This window comes from Pipistrellus hanaki (genome assembly GCF_964339955.1).
Source record: "Pipistrellus hanaki genome assembly, chromosome: 7".
In the NCBI taxonomy this organism is placed as follows: domain Eukaryota; kingdom Metazoa; phylum Chordata; class Mammalia; order Chiroptera; family Vespertilionidae; genus Pipistrellus; species Pipistrellus hanaki.
In genome coordinates this window covers 66054446-66072896 of record NC_140509.1, presented here as the reverse complement: position 1 = coordinate 66072896, position 18451 = coordinate 66054446, and the positions used below count along the sequence as shown (strand labels likewise).

General features: G+C 46.1%; 1 protein-coding gene across 2 annotated transcripts; it reads left to right on the top strand.

Moving 5' to 3' along the window:
• The first annotated feature begins 309 nt into the window (after positions 1–309).
• TNFAIP3 (TNF alpha induced protein 3) lies at positions 310–15050 on the top strand. 2 transcript variants are annotated; one of them, XM_084890680.1, is made up of 10 exons: positions 367–640; positions 3754–4066; positions 7399–7589; positions 8240–8387; positions 8555–8725; positions 9898–10078; positions 11210–11766; positions 11954–12117; positions 12768–12949; positions 13571–15050. In XM_084890680.1, coding segments are annotated over exons 2-10 (1893 nt in total). In that variant the 5' UTR covers positions 367–640; positions 3754–3768; the 3' UTR covers positions 13572–15050. The 2 variants fall into 2 exon arrangements, with proteins under 2 accessions (XP_084746805.1, XP_084746806.1); XM_084890679.1 differs by having other exon boundaries at positions 310–640; positions 11210–12117.
• Positions 15051–18451: the final 3401 nt, after the last annotated feature.

The window sequence follows — 18451 nt, the reverse complement described above, 5'->3', positions numbered from 1 at the left end:
CCGCAGTTGATTTTTCTGCAGAAAAACGGCCGAGAAGAAGAAAAAAAAGAACCTATTTCATTTCCAGTTCCCATCACAGCGATTTCCACATGGATGTGACGTTGGCAGGCCCCAGCTTCCGAAATGCCCAGGTGACTCACGCGGGGACACCCCACGGCGGGCGGGGCCACCCGCGGGTGGGGCGGGGCGGGGGGCGGGGGGCGGGACGGGGGAACTGGGCGGGGCGGGGCGGGGCGCCCGCTGGCCCGCTGCGCCCCCTGCCGGCCGCCGGCCCGCCCGCCCGCCGGCCGCCTTCCCAGAGCCCCGTCACGTGTCTGGAAATCCCCGGGTGGAAAGGTGGAAATCCCCGCTGGGCTCCGCAGTTAAACAGAAAGAGAGAACAGAGAGCTGGCAGTCTGCAGCCTCGGAGCGGCGAGTGCAGGGTGCTCGGAACCCGCGGGGGCGGAGCGGCGAGATTGGCCCGGGGAGCACGGCGGCCGCGGCGGGCGCGATCACACCCCCGGCGGCCCAGCCAGTGAGCGCGCCCGAGCCCGCTGTCTATGGGGCGCCGCCTCCGCCCGGCTCCGACCCTGGCCTGCGGCGCTCGCCTGCCCTGACCTGGACGTGGGACTTCGGGAGAGGATCGCGCCGCCCCGGAGAGGTAACCAACCGCCACGTCTCCGTGCTGCTGCCCGCCCCGGCGGCTCCTTTCTCCGAGGCCGGGGCTGGGGGTGCGCAGGCGGCCGCGACTCGCTAGCTGGACCGGGCGGCCGGGCACTGGTGCTGCGGCGGCCCCGGAGGGGGGCAGCTTGTGGACCCTTTTGTGCCCAGTGTAGGTTTTGAAATGCTGGAAGTGGAGGTCCCCGCGCCAGATGTTGGGGTGACAGCCCTGGATCCCTCCAGCAGCTGTGCCTTTCTATTCAGATAATGCAGAGAATTTAGGCTGCAGCGCCACTGATGGAGAGGCGCCCCTGAGGCCGCTTGGTGGTCGTTGTTGTTTTGCTCTTTTTTGTGTCTTCTTTATTTTTTTAAATTATTATTATTATTATTATTATTATTATTATTTGGAACCCAGGGCTGCATGCCCATGGCCACGTAGACCCTTGCAGAATGCTGTCTGTGGCTTCTTCCAGATTGTGCAGAGCCAGCGCATTTGGGGGTGTGATGCCTCCGGGGCCACAGAACCCGGTGCGGGGCAGGGGGCTCAGTCAGCTAACCTTTCCAGGGAGGGTGTGCAGACACTCCAGAGGGTTCTGTGCAAGGAGCCGGAGGTCGCGAGCCGGGTTCATCTTTTTCAGTTGCATCATTGTAAGGCTGCAAGTGTGCATGGAGAGGTGGCCTGCGTTTGGGGGGCTCCAGTGTGGAACCATCTGCAGGCTCCTGCCCCAGACAGTCTTTGTCAATGGGGGTCGTCCCACATCCTGCCACCTGGCTTCTCAGGAAAGCAGTGGTATTCAGTAAGGAAGGAGCTCAGCTCCCTTGGAGACCGCTGTGTTTTCAGTTCTCTCTGCCTTGGGACGCGGGCCTGGTCAAGTGTCTCGGGCAGCATCTGGTGAAAACCGCTCTTCATTCATTGGGCCCTCATGACCGCAGGTACTGAGCAGTCAGTCACGGCTCCTTTCTGGTCATCTAAGGTGCTTCTTTCATTCTTGCAATTCTTTGTACAATCTTTTGAATATTTGGAGGGGTGCTTTCCAAAAATTCCCTGAGGTATTTGTTGATAAAAGGTGAGATGATAGAAATGTAAAAGAACTGTTAAAGATAATATTGTAAGTCTTTGCCTATGAGGACAGTATAGTCATGGGTCAGAAAAACGTACTCTTTGATCTTTGGCGTGGAGAAGTCCACGTACTGGGAACTTGGACAGCGGGTTTTGATTTAAGGAGGCAATCCTGCGGGGCCGTGCAAGACTCACCCTATGAATGAGATGACACTGGGCTGGCCAATGTTGACATTTGCATGTCTTGCATATGGTTCACAGCTCTCACTATTTGCAAGAGCTTTAGGTTCAGAATAAAATAATAGAAGAGTCCGTCAGAAAAGCAAAAAGGGGCTCCATCTAGCTTTTTAAAAATCTTCCTAGTGCCCGTCTGTTTCCATCTGGAGCGGCAGGCACTGCAATCAAAGGTATGGTGGTGTGAGAATAGCAAGGGGCAGGTGTTGGAAGACCTGGCTTTGAGGCAGAGTTCTGCCCCTGGACAGTGTGGGACCTGAGCAGCACCTGTGCTTCTGTTGCCTTCGCTGCAGGCTAAGGTGATCGTGTGATTTCAGGAGGGGAGTAGAGTAAGGTTGTCTTTGGTTTTTAACCCCAGCATCAAGTACAGCCTTTAGCAGATGGGCGGAGCGGACAGTGCTTGTTGAGTGATGGACCTGTGACTGAATGACATTCTAAAAGAGACTTCTGCCATGCCACAAAGGGGAAGTCTTTGTGATGCTTTTGTACCTTCGTGGTGTCCGTAGTCCTGCTATCATGCTGCCCACTTCTACCTCCTGAGAACGGTTGACATCAGAGGACAGATCCCTATCTGACCCAGAGACTGACTTCTCCCAGGCCTCCCTGCCAATCAGATTAGGAATTATGGTGCAAAACTAACTACCACCTCAAAACTCCTCTGAAGCAACCTTGGGGTTATCTAGTTCAAATCCCTTTTTTTGAATGGGCCACAGAATTTAGACCCCCTTATCCATGGCTTCCCAGGAGTGGCTTTCTGAATATCTAGGTTTCTTTTCCCTCTTACATCGATTTAATTTCTTTCTCAGAGGCCTGGCAAATAGTCTGATGGAGGAATAGGATTCACAATCACTATGAAACTTTCCAGGGAATGTCTTCATTCTCTGAAATCATCTTTGTCTTCCTCTTGGGAATTAGAGGCAGCCTACTAAGGGCCAGTGAGTGAGAGCTAGCTCTCCACGCTGCAGGATCCCACCTTGTGTCAGTTCATGTCATCCCATACTGTTGGCAAGGGTTGTGGATGCTGGGTATTGCCCCCTTCCTCTTTCATACTGGTTGAACTATCTTTCCTCATCTGCTTCCAGCTGTTCATTTCCTTCCACCTGTTGATTGGGTTTGAAGATTTTAGGGCGAAAACAGGATGGGAAATGCATCTGAGTGTTGGTACCTGGAGGAAGAGAATACAATTTGGTTGGCAGTTGCATTGAAGTAATTGAGCTCCAATATCTGTTCTTGGAAGTGTAGAATTTATCATCCTATTGTTATTGTTATTTCATTTCTTATTCTGATCTTTAAAATTCAGTAACTAGGTTTGGAAAGGCTCTTAAAATTACAAAGCATCTTGTTGGACGTAGGCTTTTTTTTGTTGTTGTTGGTTATACAACATTCAGTTTTAACTCTATAAACATTATAATAAATTTATAAATAAACGCTTTGTAAATATTTCTCTTTGGGGCTAAAGAGGAAACTCCAGTCAGATGCCTAGGGGACAGCATACAATTGCAGGATTTTTCACAAAATATTTACTGTCTTTCCAATACAGGGTTATTCCCCTCCTCTTCCTCCCCCTCCTCCTCCACAGAACCCACTCTCCGCCTTCCTTCTCTTGTTTAGACTAATCTTTAAAAGTGATGTAATTTAAAACAGTCCAGTGTGAGTTAATCTTTGAGGCCAGCTAGTATCCTGGGAGTAGAGGTGACTAAGATCTTTTGCCTACAGATCAGGGTAATGACGAGATCAAACGCTGGGGATTCCTGCGGGCAGGTATATAGGAAGTGTATCAAAGTCGGGCTAACGGAATGGGTTTTTCTCCTCCTCTTCAGTTGCTGTGGAAGAACATGATGGCTGAACAACTCCTTCCTCAAGCTTTGTATTTGAGCAATATGCGGAAAGCTGTGAAGATCAGAGAGAGGACTCCAGAAGATATATTTAAGCCTACCAATGGGATCATTCATCATCTAAAATCCATGCACCGGTACACGCTGGAAATGTTTAGAACTTGCCAGTTTTGTCCACAATTTCGGGATATCATCCACAAAGCCCTCATCGACAGAAGCATCCAGGCCTCCCTGGAAAGTCAGAAGAAGCTCAACTGGTGTCGAGAAGTCAGGAAACTTGTAGCTTTGAAGACGAATGGTAAGACATGCTTTTGTCTGGTGTGTGTGTGTGACTGTGTGTGTGGCTTCCACAGTGCTGGGTCCCCATTCATTCCATTTTAATAGCACTAGCCCAAACACAAATCTCTTGGGGCCTGTGACACCTTCGTATAGAAACTCTGTGGGGGCATGTGATGAAAGCTAGCTTGTTTGGGGAATATTTTTATTAAGGATATTTTCTAGTTGTGTATATTAGACAGCAGAGTGCATGAAGGCTTGGGGAATGCATTACTGAACCCCCAGCCCCTTGTTAGGTGACTTAATGCAATTAATTTTTGCGACTGTTTAATCATCTGTAAAATTCACTTCCCTAGCCAGTAGTGGAAGTATTATAAGGCTTTAGTGCAAGAGGAAAGCATGGTGTGAAAACTGGTATTATTGTTGTTTCCCCACTGTCCTTAGAGAATGTTTGTGATGATGGTCTTACACTTCTTGGCTTGATGGCCTTGTATGGGTTAGCCAATGAATGGCTGTTGAGGACAAGGGGGGCTCCTGTTGTCTGCTCTTCCCTTAGCTAGGTTCTGTTGCTTATGGTCCCATGTTATGAACTAGAAAGGTACTTGAGATTTTTAGCACTGATTTTGGACCTCTACTTCATTATTTTTAGGGATAGTACTGAATTTCTTACAGTCTCTGCCCATCTGCACAATGGCCCTTTACCATTAGTAGCTGTTTCCTGCTCTGAGCTTTACAGTTTGGTTTTTTTAATTATTATTATTATTTCCTTTGAGCAAGAGTGTGCATAGCCCAGAAACATCCAACCATACTGTTTCATGCAGATACAAAATTCCACTTTATGGATGTAGCTAATTATTACACTAAGCAAGTAAACGGTCCAAGATCAATTAAATGCTTATAGTTTAGGTAAGGGCAGGGATCTCAGGTCCTTAGATCAGATACAGTCCTAAACCATCCCAATCAAATAATACATTCATCCACATGCAGAAAATCCTGGTGGACAATGAGAGGATAAGAGCATTAACTTAAGTTACTTAGTTGCTACATTAACTTTGGCCATTTCTGGCTTGAGTAACTTGGTGTGACTGAGGCTGTGGGTTTTTTTTGTTTGTTTGTTTGTTTTTGCTTTGCTTCTGGAGGGTCTTGTACATCATCTCAACATCTTGCTTATATTTTTGAAGCATAGATTCTTAGGAACACAGAAAAAAAAAAAACTGGGGATTGCTAGTGTTACCATCGTTCTTGGCATTAAATCAAGTGATGCATAGAAGTAGGTAATTATGTTAAGTCATCATCAAGGGGTTTATATTCCTGACAGCTTGTGGTTTTAACTCTCTCCCTTTTTGTTACAAAAAAGAGAGAGAGAGATGGAGTCAATTTGGGGAGAGTTGGAAACAGAGATTCTGCCAAATTAGAAATGTGGCAGAAAGAGGAACATCTTATGTTCATTAACTGACATTTTAGGTTTAACTGGCTCTGTTTCCTTAAGAAAATAATGGAATATAAAAAGTAAACATTTGTTTGGCAATGATTTGTCATTTAAATCAATGAGGATTCACCCTATAAGAAAACTACAAAAGCCAATGCATTTTGGTGACATTTTCTGGAAACAGGGATTTTTAGGCTCAGAATCCTTTTATTTTCCAATTTCAAGAAAATGTCTTAAAAATTCTGGAAAAGGAAGATACTTAGGGGATGGGCAAAGCAAATGACTTTTCCTCTTTGCTTTTTATTAGCACCTTTTTTAAGCAGCCTTCGTCCCATAGGTGGGTTCTACAAAATCAGTGGTCTGGGGAGGGGGTGATTCACAAGTTTGCATTTGAGGATATGAGACTGCGGTGAATGAGGAAGGGAGTAGGTGGCATAAAGTTGAAACTTCATGTGAAAAATTCCAGCGTCTATTGGCTGCCGCGATTTCACTTGTATAATGAGTAGCCCTATTCCAGCTCACCCTGACCACACCCACTTGGAAAGTCCAGGGTGCACTTCGCAGTTTAAATGTCTACACACCAGAACAAAAAGTACAATAGCTGTTGCTCAATTGCTAGTCAAATAAGTTAGCACTGGGGAATTCCAGATGTTACTTAGGGAATTTTATACTGGTGCATCTCAATAAAGAACTGAAAGTAAGCACAACAAGAAGAAAAAAAAAAGGCCTTATCTTTGCTCTAGATTTTGCAAAGGGGAAATTTCAACAGAATGCAGTCCTTGCCACACTTCTGCCAAGACACAAATGATCTTGTTCGTTCATTTGTGTGATACTTATGTAGTTAGTTTTTCTGAGTGTGTAAACTGAAGGGATACTGGCCGTGGATATGTATTTCAGGGGTGTTGTTATTGTCGTTTTACAGTTTGACTATAATTAAAATTTGACACAATGTCAGAGAGCTTTATTGCCCTATTTATACAAAGCAAAGAGTTGTATTTTTCTTTTTAAAAACAATTGTGCACTCTCCAAGGAGATTAAGGAATAAATTTATTATTATTATTATTAAACAGTCTCCCATAATGTTTATTATTTGGGGGTTGGGGAAAATGCAGTCTCTTTAATTGTGAATTTTAGCCTATAAAATTTGCTACATAAAAGTAACAAATTAATGGAATAAAATTAGATCTTTTTTTTTTTGCTCAAAATTCTTAAAATGCCAGCCCTAAATTATTATTTTCAAAATGTAGGCATCCAAGCATCCTTTAACTTTTCAAAAGGACTGCAATTTCTCACAAGGCATTTAAACGCAGATGAAATAATTGCCAGTGACAGTAGATAATTGTGTGTGTTCTCAATCCCACTTTACAAACCAGGAGAGGAAATTCCCAGGCCTCAAAGCCTACAGTGCAATGGTCAAGTCATTTACCACTGAGTCATAGCCAGACCATCCCTGTCTAGTGAATGGAGACAAGTGGCTTCCTGGTTTGTGCACGTTGCACTGGGTCTACTCTGCTGGAGTCAGAAGGCAATATCGCCAGTGTCTTAGCCAGAACATCAAGTAAATATTGCCAGTGTCTTAGCCAGACTTGGGGGATCACAATCCAATGCCCTCATTTCACAAAAAGAGCAAGAAGACTCAGAGAGATTAAGGAATTTCCCCCCAAGTTACCTACATGAGTTCGGGTAAAGCTGGGCTGGACCAAGGTCCAGTGATTACCTGTCCCTGGCTCCTTTTGCTCTTTTGATATCAGTCATAAAAAATAAGGATTTATTTTTCCTGCCATCATCTGTGAAATGTTATCAGCCATTTGCATTTCTATATGCCCCAGGGGGTCTCCCAGGATAGCGTGAGCGCCCCTTCAGTCTGAGAGGCTTCACTGGGTTTGTATGTGGATTGCTTGAAGTTGCTTCTCTTATGTGCTCAGGTGATGGAAACTGCCTCATGCATGCTGCTTCTCAGTACATGTGGGGTGTTCAGGACACGGACTTGGTCCTGAGGAAGGCACTCTACAGCACTCTCAAGGAGACGGACACACGCAACTTTAAATTCCGCTGGCAGCTGGAGTCTCTGAAATCTCAGGAGTTTGTGGAAACGGGGCTTTGCTACGACACCCGGGTATGTTTTGTTCCCCCGTTAAGCATCCATCGACAGACCTCCCTGGTCGGGGAAAGAGTGCCTTAGGCCAGCCTCTGCTCTCAGGAGCACACAATTTACTAGGTTACATGAGCTTGGCTAAGCAAAACATCGTCCGTGGAAACCTCCTGTGGGATGAACTGGGGATTTTGCCACCGTTGGGAGACTCCAGGGCAGCAGATTCCCAGCCGTGTGTCTCTTAGCTTCAGCTTGATCATTCTGATCCCTGGCCTTCCCTGTGGCGTTGTGGCAGTTTTTCAGTTTGATTGTCCTTTGCATGCTGTACTGAGCCGGCCAGTCAGATTCAGACCTCGCCATTCTCAGTCACAAGTTTGGAATTTTTGTGTATGTTTGGATGAGGGGCTGCAGTGTTATGCCTCATCAGGGATTTTCTGAAAGCAGGTGCTGTCCCTGTCATCCTCCCCTGCTTCTGAGTTTGCCTTGTAATGGAACGTTGTAAGGGAAGAAAACCAAAGTGGGGAAAAAAGGGTGATCATTTGAATGATGATTTCCAGAAAGGGGAAAAGCAAGCCGAGTTATATAAATGAATAACCGTAGAGTGTGTCAGAATGATTTTTTAATGCAGAGGACATTCAAACACTGTTCCCCTCCTGGCCCCTTTCTCCCTTCAGAACTGGACTGAGGAATGGGACAACCTTATCAGAATGGCATCCCCCGACACGCCAGGGGCCCGAGGCGGCCTTCCGTATAATTCACTGGAAGAAGTACACATATTTGTCCTTTGCAACATCCTCAGAAGGCCCATCATTGTCATTTCAGGTGAGTTGCCTACAGATCACTTATTTGTATGCAAGTGCTTTTCAGTTTTAATGCTTTTACTCTTAAGGGAAAAAAATCTACACTGCCCCAGTTACCGGCAACAGTAGCTGAATTGAATTTGATGAGAGTCACCTGAGGGCCTTATTTTTTCTTTTTTCTTTCAACAGACAAAATGCTGAGAAGTTTGGAATCGGGTTCCAATTTCGCTCCTTTGAAGGTGGGCGGAATTTATTTGCCTCTCCACTGGCCTGCCCAGGAATGCTACAGATACCCCATTGTTCTCGGCTACGACAGCCAACACTTTGTACCCCTGGTGACCCTGAAGGACAGTGGGCCTGGTGAGAAACCTGAGCATTCATTCACATTTGTAACTGCTGGCAGATAACGGTACACCCTGTTCTGAATGTCAGGGTTTGCTCTTTTGCTCCTTATTCAGTTAGTCCCATGGAAGTATATTCTTTTTATTTAAGTACAGTACGCTATCTTTTGCTTGGTTTCCAGTAGCAGTAATCATAGTACTCCTTTACCTTTTGTGTATGGCTTCAGAATTACTTTCAGCATGTTAGTTGCAAGTAGGAGATACATGTATATATCTTACTACTATCATCTATACTAATAAAAGGGTGATATGCTAATTAGACCAGGTGACCGGGCATCTTCTGGACATCCCATTTCCTTCCGGACAGTTAGGGGGTGACCAGGCTGGTAGTGAGGCAGTTGGGGGGTGACAGGCCAGCAGGGGGATAGATGGGGGGATCAGGTAGGCAGGCAGGCGAGCAGTTAGGAGCCAGTTGTCCAGGATTGCGAGAGGCATGTCTGACTGCCATGGGATCAGGCCTAAACTGGCAGTCAGACATCCCCCGAGGAGTCACTGATTGGAAAGGGTGCAGGCCAGGCTGAGAAACCCCCCCTCCCTGTGCACAAATTTCATGCACCAGGCTTCTAGTTTCTATTAATAAGTGACGAATTAAGGTACACAGATCCTTAATCCAGTGCCTGGCATGGAGTCGGTAAATGTCTATCAGGTTAGCTATTAGTATAATAACTTAATGTGCACTCAGCACTTTGTAAGTGCTTTAGGCATATTTCTTTATTTCATTTTATCTTCACAGCATCTCTATGGGTTGTAAACATTGGTAACCTTATTTTACAATTGAGGCACTTGAAGCTCAGAGAGTTGGGCAAATAACTTGCCTAATGTCACAGAATTTGATAGTGGCAGAGTGAGGATTCGAACTCAGGTCAGTCTGATTCTGAAGTGTGGGAATTTAGCCAGCAAGATCTGCTGCCTCCACGCTGCTTTATGTTCCGCAAGCTTCCTGGAAACACTGCCTTTTATATTAGAGTTTAGCGGAGTTTGTTTCCCCCTTTGAGTTTGCGGCTTGGTCATAGTTTTCCACCCTGCAATTGTGTCCTTTCTGCATTTTCACATTTTAACCATTGTGTGTAGAGCCTCACACATCTCACTTAGCAGAATTATATTTGACTTCTGTGTTATTTTCCCCCTCAGAAATCCGAGCCGTTCCACTTGTTAACAGAGAGCGAGGGAGATTTGAAGACTTGAAAGTTCACTTCCTGACAGATCCTGAAAACGAGATGAAGGAGAAGCTTTTGAAAGAGTACTTGATGGTGATAGAAATCCCGGTGCAAGGCTGGGACCACGGCACCACCCACTTGATCAATGCTGCAAAGTAAGCACTTTATCTCCACCGCCAACCTCTGTCCTCCTGACCTAAACTGTTTGCAATTCAGCCCCATAAACTGCCGCCGCCCCAAAGCTAGCTCAACAGTCAAGTTTTTGAATGCAGTTCCCTCCGGTGTGAAACAAACTCAGAGGTTTGCCAGCGTCAGAGAGGCTCACCCGAGGCATTACTAACTGGTTTCAAATGAGAGCAAGTAATTTACCTAGCGTGATTTTCCTACACACATGGATGCTGAGAGTCAGAACTGTGACTTTTGAAAAAGTTTGTTTACATCATGGATACTTGTTTTTCTTCATTTCTCTAGTACTAGACTAGCAAGTGAAAATTCTTAGAAACAAGAGCCTTTTTTTTTTTTCTTGGCTTCTTGGTAAGGACAGACACACCAGACTGAGTAGTAGAATGTGTTTATGTATCACAGCCACGTGATTTCACCACAAGGAAACGGGAGGAGACACTCTGAGTGCACGCAGGTATCTAAATGCTAGACACTGGCTTCATCTTGAAGTGGTGCCTATTTCTTAGAACTGACGTGCACAGGAGTTGACCTCTAAAGACCCAAGAGAATGTGTTTCCCAAAGTGGAGAGCAACAAGTTACAGCGAGTCATACATAACGCCTAGGGGTTTGTCTGCCTCCGGGTACTGCTCATGGCCATGCATTCTAGCAGAGACCAGGCCCTAGTTTAAAATTAATAACAGCAAAGTACAGAAACACAAAGTGGCAAAATCATTTGTATCATACAGTAGACTGGTCCCCAAAGAATACCTGAGGAATAGTTTACAAGAAATTTGATCTCTGAGATGTTAGAAAGTAAACATGACTTTTTAGAAGAGGCATAGAGCCATTGAGTGTAGCAGCAGCCCTGGAGGAGAACCTTTCTTTAGAGTTATCCACCATTCTAGATACACTGACTCAAGAAGACACTGGTTCCTGAAATCATTAAGAATTGGACTGTGTAATGTGCAAAGTCTTCACATTAGGCATGCATCTCAATGGCTGGTTCTAGATCCACATTCTAAGTTTGCTCGTGTATTGCCGTGTGTGTGTGTGTGTGTGTGTGTGTGTGTGTGTGTGTTTGCATGTGTAAGAAGTCTCATATTTTTTTCCTTTCGGTCTTCAGGTTGGATGAAGCTAACTTACCAAAGGAAATAAACCTGGTGGACGATTACTTTGAACTTGTCCAGCACGAGTACAAGAAGTGGCAGGAGAACACGGAGCAGGGGCGGAGAGAGCTGCATGCCCAGCACGCTTTGGAGCCCTCCGTGCCCCAGCTCTCCCTCATGGATGTAAAATGTGAAACACCCAACTGTCCTTTCTTCATGTCCGTGAACACCCAGCCCCTATGCCATGAGTGCGCAGAGAGGCGGCAAAAGAACCAGCACAAGTCCCCCAAGCCAAACCCCAAGCCGGGCCCGGACGTGGTGCTTGGAGCCTCTCGGGGCGAGGCCTACGAGCCCGCGGCCTGGAGCCCTGAGGAGCCAGCCGGGGGGCCCCATTCGGCCCCTCCGACAGCGCCCAGTCTCTTCCTGTTCAGCGAGACCACGGCCATGAAGTGCAGGAGCCCCGGCTGCCCTTTCACGCTGAACGTGCAGCACAACGGATTCTGTGAGCGTTGCCACAATGCCCGGCAACTGAACGCAGGCCACAATCCGGACAGCACGAGGCATTTAGATCCCGGTAAGTGCCGAGCCTGCCTCCAGGACGTCACCAGGACATTTAATGGGATCTGCAGCACTTGCTTCAAAAGGACTACAGCAGAGCCCGCCTCAAACCTCAGCTCCAGCATCCCTCCTTCCTGTCATCAGAGGTCCAAGTCCGACCCAGCGCAGCTTATCCAGAGTCTCTCCCCCCATTCTTGCCGCAGAGCTGGGAACGAGGCCCCCTCTGGCTGCTCTTCTCAGGCCACACGCACTCCTGGGGACAGGACGGGAACGAGCAAGTGCAGGAAGGCTGGCTGCATGTATTTTGGGACTCCCGAAAACCAGGGCTTTTGCACGCTGTGTTTCATCGAGTACAGAGAAAATAAACGTGAGTGGAATGCTGGGTTCTCTAAACCTCTGTTTTAAAACCCCTACGTAGAAGGGTTTTGTTCTTGAACTTCAAGAAAGGAGGCCCTCTGGGCAGTGGGGTAGAATGTTACCCAGAGGGACGGTCACACTGGCTCTGCCAGCCACACACACGGAAGCCAAAGGCACGGAATACCATGTTCCAAGTGCATCCTGTAGGGAGAGTGCATAGAATTAGCTTCCATGGGTTGTTCAGTGTTGTGTTTATAAGGTAGGGTTTAAACTAGACTTTTCCTGAAACTTTAGAATAACAGAGGAAACTCAAAATCTTAAGAGTAGCAGCGGGAGACAGAGACGTCTTTACTGACATTGCAAGAAACCATCTGCGGTTTTAGAAATCTCTGATTAGAAAGAAGGATGGGTAGTGAGTGTGTCTCTGTTCTGTTACTGTGCCTGACCAGCGGGCAAGTTCGAAGTGAGAGATTTGTAAAGTCAAAGATGTTTCAATGGCAGCATTGTCATTCTTTTAAAGTTCATTGAATTTATAAAAAGCTGCTCTCGTGTAAATATGGAAGGCTGGCCTAATCTGTATTTGGACACTGTTGCTTTCTCTCAAGCCATCGTTTCTCTCTGGTAGCCCACATGTACTGACGGGTATCAACTCTCTTCCAGATTTTGTGGCCGCCTCGGGGAAAGCAGGTCCCGCAGCCGCCAGGTTCCAGAACGCGGTCCCCTGCCTGGGGCGGGAGTGTGGCACCCTCGGAAGCACTGTGTTTGAAGGGTACTGCCAGAAGTGTTTTATTGAAGCTCAAAACCAGAGATTTCATGAAGCCAAACGGACTGAAGAGCAGCTGGTGAGACATTTTTGAGATACTCCCTTCTCTACTATCGATTTGCATGGCCCACATACTAGGATTCTTTAGAATTCATTTCAAAAAGCAAGGAAGATTAGCCATAGAATAAAACCTCTTACCGCCTCCCAAAGCCAGGTGGCTGTCACAGAGCTCTTGGAGTTACAGGAGAAGCACAAACACCTAAGTGGTCAGCAGACTTTCTGACATAACCCTTTACCAAGAGGAGACGGGAGAAGGGGGCAGAGGACCCAGGTGCCTCCTGGATGGCGTAGAAGAAAAGCAAACTTTGACTGATAGATGCTTCTCCTGTTGTCTACAGAATGTAGAAATCTGTCTCAAATAAATCTGATTTGCCTAAACAGCAGCGAACCGGCCAGCATTCGCAGGCCTCCGGGTTAGGAGTGGAGGCCTATCTGGGGCCAGGCCTGCTTTGAGGGGGGGGGGCTGAAGGGAAGGTGCTGGGAGAGGTCCTGCTCACAAGCTGCCCGTGGGCCCCTGTTTCATTGCTCAGGCAGATGCTCTTCACCCCCAGAGCCTCCTGGCATCCACACTGTCCTCTGAGACCCCTGGCGCTCTCCCTGAGAAATGTGAACCACAGTCCTCTCTGCTCTTTCCCCTCAGAGAACGAGCCAGCGCAGAGACGTGCCTCGAACCACACAGACTGCCTCCCGGCCCAAGTGTGCCCGGGCCTCCTGCAAGAACATCCTGGCCTGTCGCAATGAGGAACTCTGCATGGAGTGCCAGCACCTGGGCCAGCGGGTGGGCCGGGGAGAGCCTGTTCCTGAAGAGCCCCCCAAACAGCGCTGCCGGGCCCCTGCCTGTGATCACTTTGGCAACGCCAAGTGCAACGGCTACTGCAACGAGTGCTTTCAGTTCAAGCAGATGTACAGTTAATGCCAACAGGTGAGCCACCCCCAGCCGTTAGCCAACATGGTGCTATCCTTCAACCACTCTGGTGCCACTGGAGTCGGTCCGGGCCTCAGGGGCTCGAGGTTGTCTCTGAGCAGGAGAGGAAAGATAAGCTCTCGGTCATGGCCTTGAGTTTGGTAACCGAGGAACAGTCCCAGGTGGCCTTGGAGCAGATGGTGACGGATTCCTTCTGGGGCTCCTCCTCGTCCTCCTCTCCTGCAAGCGGAGGCCAGGAGCTTGCTTGACGGACTTGGACTTTGAATGTGTGCCAGGACTGCTTGGTCATCTTTCGAGAAAAGGGACAAGACACGGTCAGAGCCACTCCACCTGCCTCCATCGGCACTGCTCAGAGATGGGAAGCTGAGTCCTCGCAGCCCACGGGCCTCTGTGAGAAGGTTGGGAAGCTCAGGGAAAACGGACATGTTCAGTGACAGTAGTTGGTGGTGTTTCCCTCCCTGCCTCACTCCTCTCCCTCGGACTGTGATTCTGAGGCTGCTGAGACGAAGTTCATACTGAAAAGCATCCAGCTGCTCCTTACAATATGCACCTTGTAGAAATCAGAATATCTCACCGGGAAGATGTGTGCCTCTTGGTTATCACGGTCTTCACTTCTAGGCATGCTATCTTGAACTGAGGTGTGTATAAAAACATGGACATATAATGCACCCTTGTGTATGAGGGATTCCTTTTTATTGTGTTGAAATGCTGCCCTGGAGTCCGAAGACTGAACAATAATAACCTATTTTCTGGTTGTTCTTGGGCCATCGCATGTACGTACAGCTTTCATGAACTCAACCTGCTGCCTTGTCAAAGGCCCTCTGTTTGGAGTTTACTTTATTTATTTTATTGCAAACTTTAAGGTTATTTAAATGAAGTTGTTTCTTCTGCTCTGGGGAAAACGCCCTAGTGTCTTCTTGAGATAAGGTATTTGCTGTGGGTCATGTTCTGGAGCCAGGCACGTTCCTGACTGCAGCGGGGGAGTCGGCCAGTCGGCCACTCTGATGCACTTCCGTTGCCTTCTCAAGGAAAGAAGGAACTGCACCAGTGGTCAACTTACTAACATCTCATGCTTCTTCTTCATGAAACTGGCCAGAGCCACTTCCCAGCCACAATACAGAATTGTCTCTGACTATTCTACCTCCTTAGAGATAAGATTGGAAAGGAACAGGGATGGGATTGGAGAAGGTCACTGGTAAGAGGTGGCCTTCGGTGATGGTTTTATTTGCTGTGTGAATGCCTTTCTGGGGCATACGGCAGTGACCTCCTGTTCGTCAGTATGAGGAAATGTCTATCCTCGGCCTGTGGTTTCTATATGTGCTTTGTGTCACTGTTATACTTGTTCTAGAAAAAAATGGCAGGGGAAACACATTGTCCCCGGAGGTAAAGGCTGCCATTTTTTTTTTTTTTTGGTCTGGACTAGTGCTCCACTAGTCTTCAGTGTTTTCATCTATTCTTTTTAAGGTTCATATTTTAATATTTTGTGTATTGACATTCTCATTCTTAATGTGAAAACATGGAATTATTTATACTTGTAAAACATTTGGAATTTGCACATTTAGTTAAGTAGATTTCTGTTTTCTCAGTTGTGTTTATTAAAAGTTTCCTAAATAATTGTATTGTAACTTGTCATAAAAGCCAATATTAAAAGATAAATTATTTAAGAGCAAATTTTGATGTTTTCTGTTTATATGTGGTGAAAGGAAAAGGCCCACATATTAAGATTACACTTCCCAAAAGTCTTTATTTCAAGGAATACCTGGGCAGGGGATACATCTTTCACTCATGCATAACAAGGGAACTTTGCAAAAATAATAACTGTGTGAGGGTAAGACATCCGGTTTACCAGCAGGACTCCAGGGCCTGGATGAGAGTGGGAAAGGGCTGCCAGTGCTAGTTCCCAGGAGGTGCTAGGGCCCTGTGCTCCTTCAAGGATTCCTGCCCTAAGCCTTAATAATGTGCAGAAAGAGAAAAGCAGAGGGAGGAGCAGAGAGGCCGGGAGGAAAGAGAAATAGGACGAGAAGAAAGAAAAGTGGCAGCATCCGTGTGCTGGGCAATTATAAAAGGATACATTTTTCTACCGAAGGCAAATGGATGTATAGATGATTGATTCATCTATGCTTCTGGACCCTTTTTTTTCGGGGGGGGGGGGGGGGTGTTAACTTACAAGGAAGTAGAGTATAATGAAGCCCCATCCATCCATCATCCAGTTTCAATAATTATCAACATTTTGCCAAATATGTTTCATTTCTCACCCCCTCTTTTTCCTGGATTATTTCAAAGCAAATCCCAGATATTGTGTCCTCACACCCACAAACACATCATGTCATCATTATTTGAAGAATATATTCTATTGATATAACCACCATTGTTACACCAAGCTAAATTATTTTCAATACCATCCAGAGTGTATTCTAATCTCTCAGGTTGTCCACTCCACAAATACCCCCTTGCATTTGGTTGCTACTGTGTCTGAAGTTTCTTTTATCCTGTAGCATTTCTTTTTAATTTTTCATGCTCTTCATTTGTCAGGGCAACTAGGTCCTCTGTTCTGGAGAAGAGCCCACATTCTGAATTTGGCTGATTGTTTTCTTATGGTGTCATTCTACTAGTTTTTCTACTCATCTTACCAGATTCTGGGTCAATTAGAACCATTATTTCAGGTGGCACTGTGTATGCCATTGCATTCCATCCTGTCTGAATATACACCCTGAGGAATCTCAAAACTTCAGATTGACCTCTTTTTCTCCATTCTTCTGAACTCTCACCCAGCATTAAAAATTACAATTCTTCAATCAGCATGATGGACATAAGCATTTGACCATAAGTCATCAGGATTTCTAAAAAAAGGAAGTGAGTTATATTTAACAAATCATCTCTGACTCAGACGAATGGCTCCTAGATAGGGAACTAGAGCAGGTTTAGAGCCAAGTAGGGCAGGGTTTCAATCTGGAGTCCTGCATGGACTTGTGGGGGTTGGCAACCGTATACAGCACATGCACGATTTTATGTTGGAATATGTACATCATTTTTATGAAGTGGGGCCAATCAATAGCTTTTTTCAGAGTCTCAAAGAAATTGATGACTTCCCAAAAAGCAAGAAACCTAGACATAAGAGGGCTGAAAAATAAGACTTGGAAAGAATTGGCTTTGTTTCAGTTTGTCTAGATTTTTGCTTCCAAAACTGTGGAATGTCACCTTTATACCATACAGGGGTGAAAGTTCAATGTCACCCAAAATTGGACTCATGATATTTTACCCCTGCCCTCTTCTTTCCATACTCTGGGAAGGGTATTATTTCATCTTTCTACCCACCTCTAGATGTCTTCCCCACTCCTACCACGTCCAAACTTCCATGATGTGTGTCTACAAAATGTCCCTCAAAGCCATTCCTTCCCCTCTCTCCTTCTGCTGCTCTAGTTTGACCTCCTTTCTTTTTCCCACTAATCTTCCCTTTCTAGTCTGCTTGTTCTCTGTAACTTTGCCGGTGACCTGTGCCCGTAGATCATAGACCTGATGATGCTTCTCCTCTAATTAAAACTTTCTAATGGCCCTACTGCTCCCAAAGCTTGATGCATGCAGCCAGGAGTTGCAAGAAGAAAATAGGAAGTTCCTGGATTCATTGACCTCACTTCTTAAAATATATTTTTATTGATTTTAGAGAGTAAGGGAGAGAGAGATAGAAATATCAATGATGAGAAAGAATCATTGATTGGCTGACTCCTGCATGCCCCCACTGGGGATGGATCCTTCAACCTGGTCATGTGTCCTGCTCAGAAACCCTCCTGGTTCCCAGGTGGATGTTCACCCACTGAGTCAGGCAAAATGTTGTTTTAAAAAATATACATGTTTTTATTGATTTAGAGAGGGGGGACAGCCTAACTGTGGATTTGAAGCCTGAGTATGTGCCCTGACCTGGAATCAAACCTTTTGGTGTCCAGGATGATGCTACACCCACTGAGCTACACTAGCCAAGACTTAAAAATGTTTGTAAAGATGGTATGAAAGCAAAAGCCTTTGGAGTCCAATTTCCAACATGTTTGCAATGCTCTTTACAATTCTAACCAACTGAAGTCTTCATTCATATCTCCTGCCGCTATATTATCTCTATCTCATGACCTAGACTGTCTTCTTTACTCTCTGCACCCTCTAGAATAGGGGTGTCGAACTCAATCAGAGAAGGGGCCAAAATCTAAAATCCAGCCTAAATCGCGGGCCGAATGGTTTACTGAACAGTCATAAACTGACAATGTCATAAACTGACAGCGGAGTGCAGTGATGACAGCGCGGTGCGGGCCACATTGCAAGGCCTGGCGGGCTGGATTTGGCCCGCGGGCCTTGTGTTTGACATATGTGCTCTAGAATATGACATTGTTTTAGTTTCAGGACCCCTTTATACTCTTAAAAATTAGTAAGTACCTCATAGAGCTTTTGTTCATGTGCATTATATCTATTTGTACCTAGCATTTTATAACTTAAAATTCAAAAAAAAATTCAAAACACAGAACTCACAGCAAACATCCCATTAACTTCCAGAATGATGACATGACATCATTCTATGTCATGGAGCCTCTGGAAAACCCCACTGTACATGCA

What these genes read in the sequence shown, in the direction of transcription:
- TNFAIP3 (XM_084890679.1), top strand. Translation starts at nt 3,769, where the DNA reads ATGATGGCTGAACAACTCCTTCCTCAAGCTTTGTATTTGAGCAATATG. An exon ending in TGTAGCTTTGAAGACGAATG is followed by an intron (nt 4,067 to 7,398) that starts GTAAGACATGCT and finishes TTATGTGCTCAG; the next exon opens with GTGATGGAAACTGCCTCATG. An exon ending in CGAGTACAGAGAAAATAAAC is followed by an intron (nt 12,118 to 12,767) that starts GTGAGTGGAATG and finishes ACTCTCTTCCAG; the next exon opens with ATTTTGTGGCCGCCTCGGGG.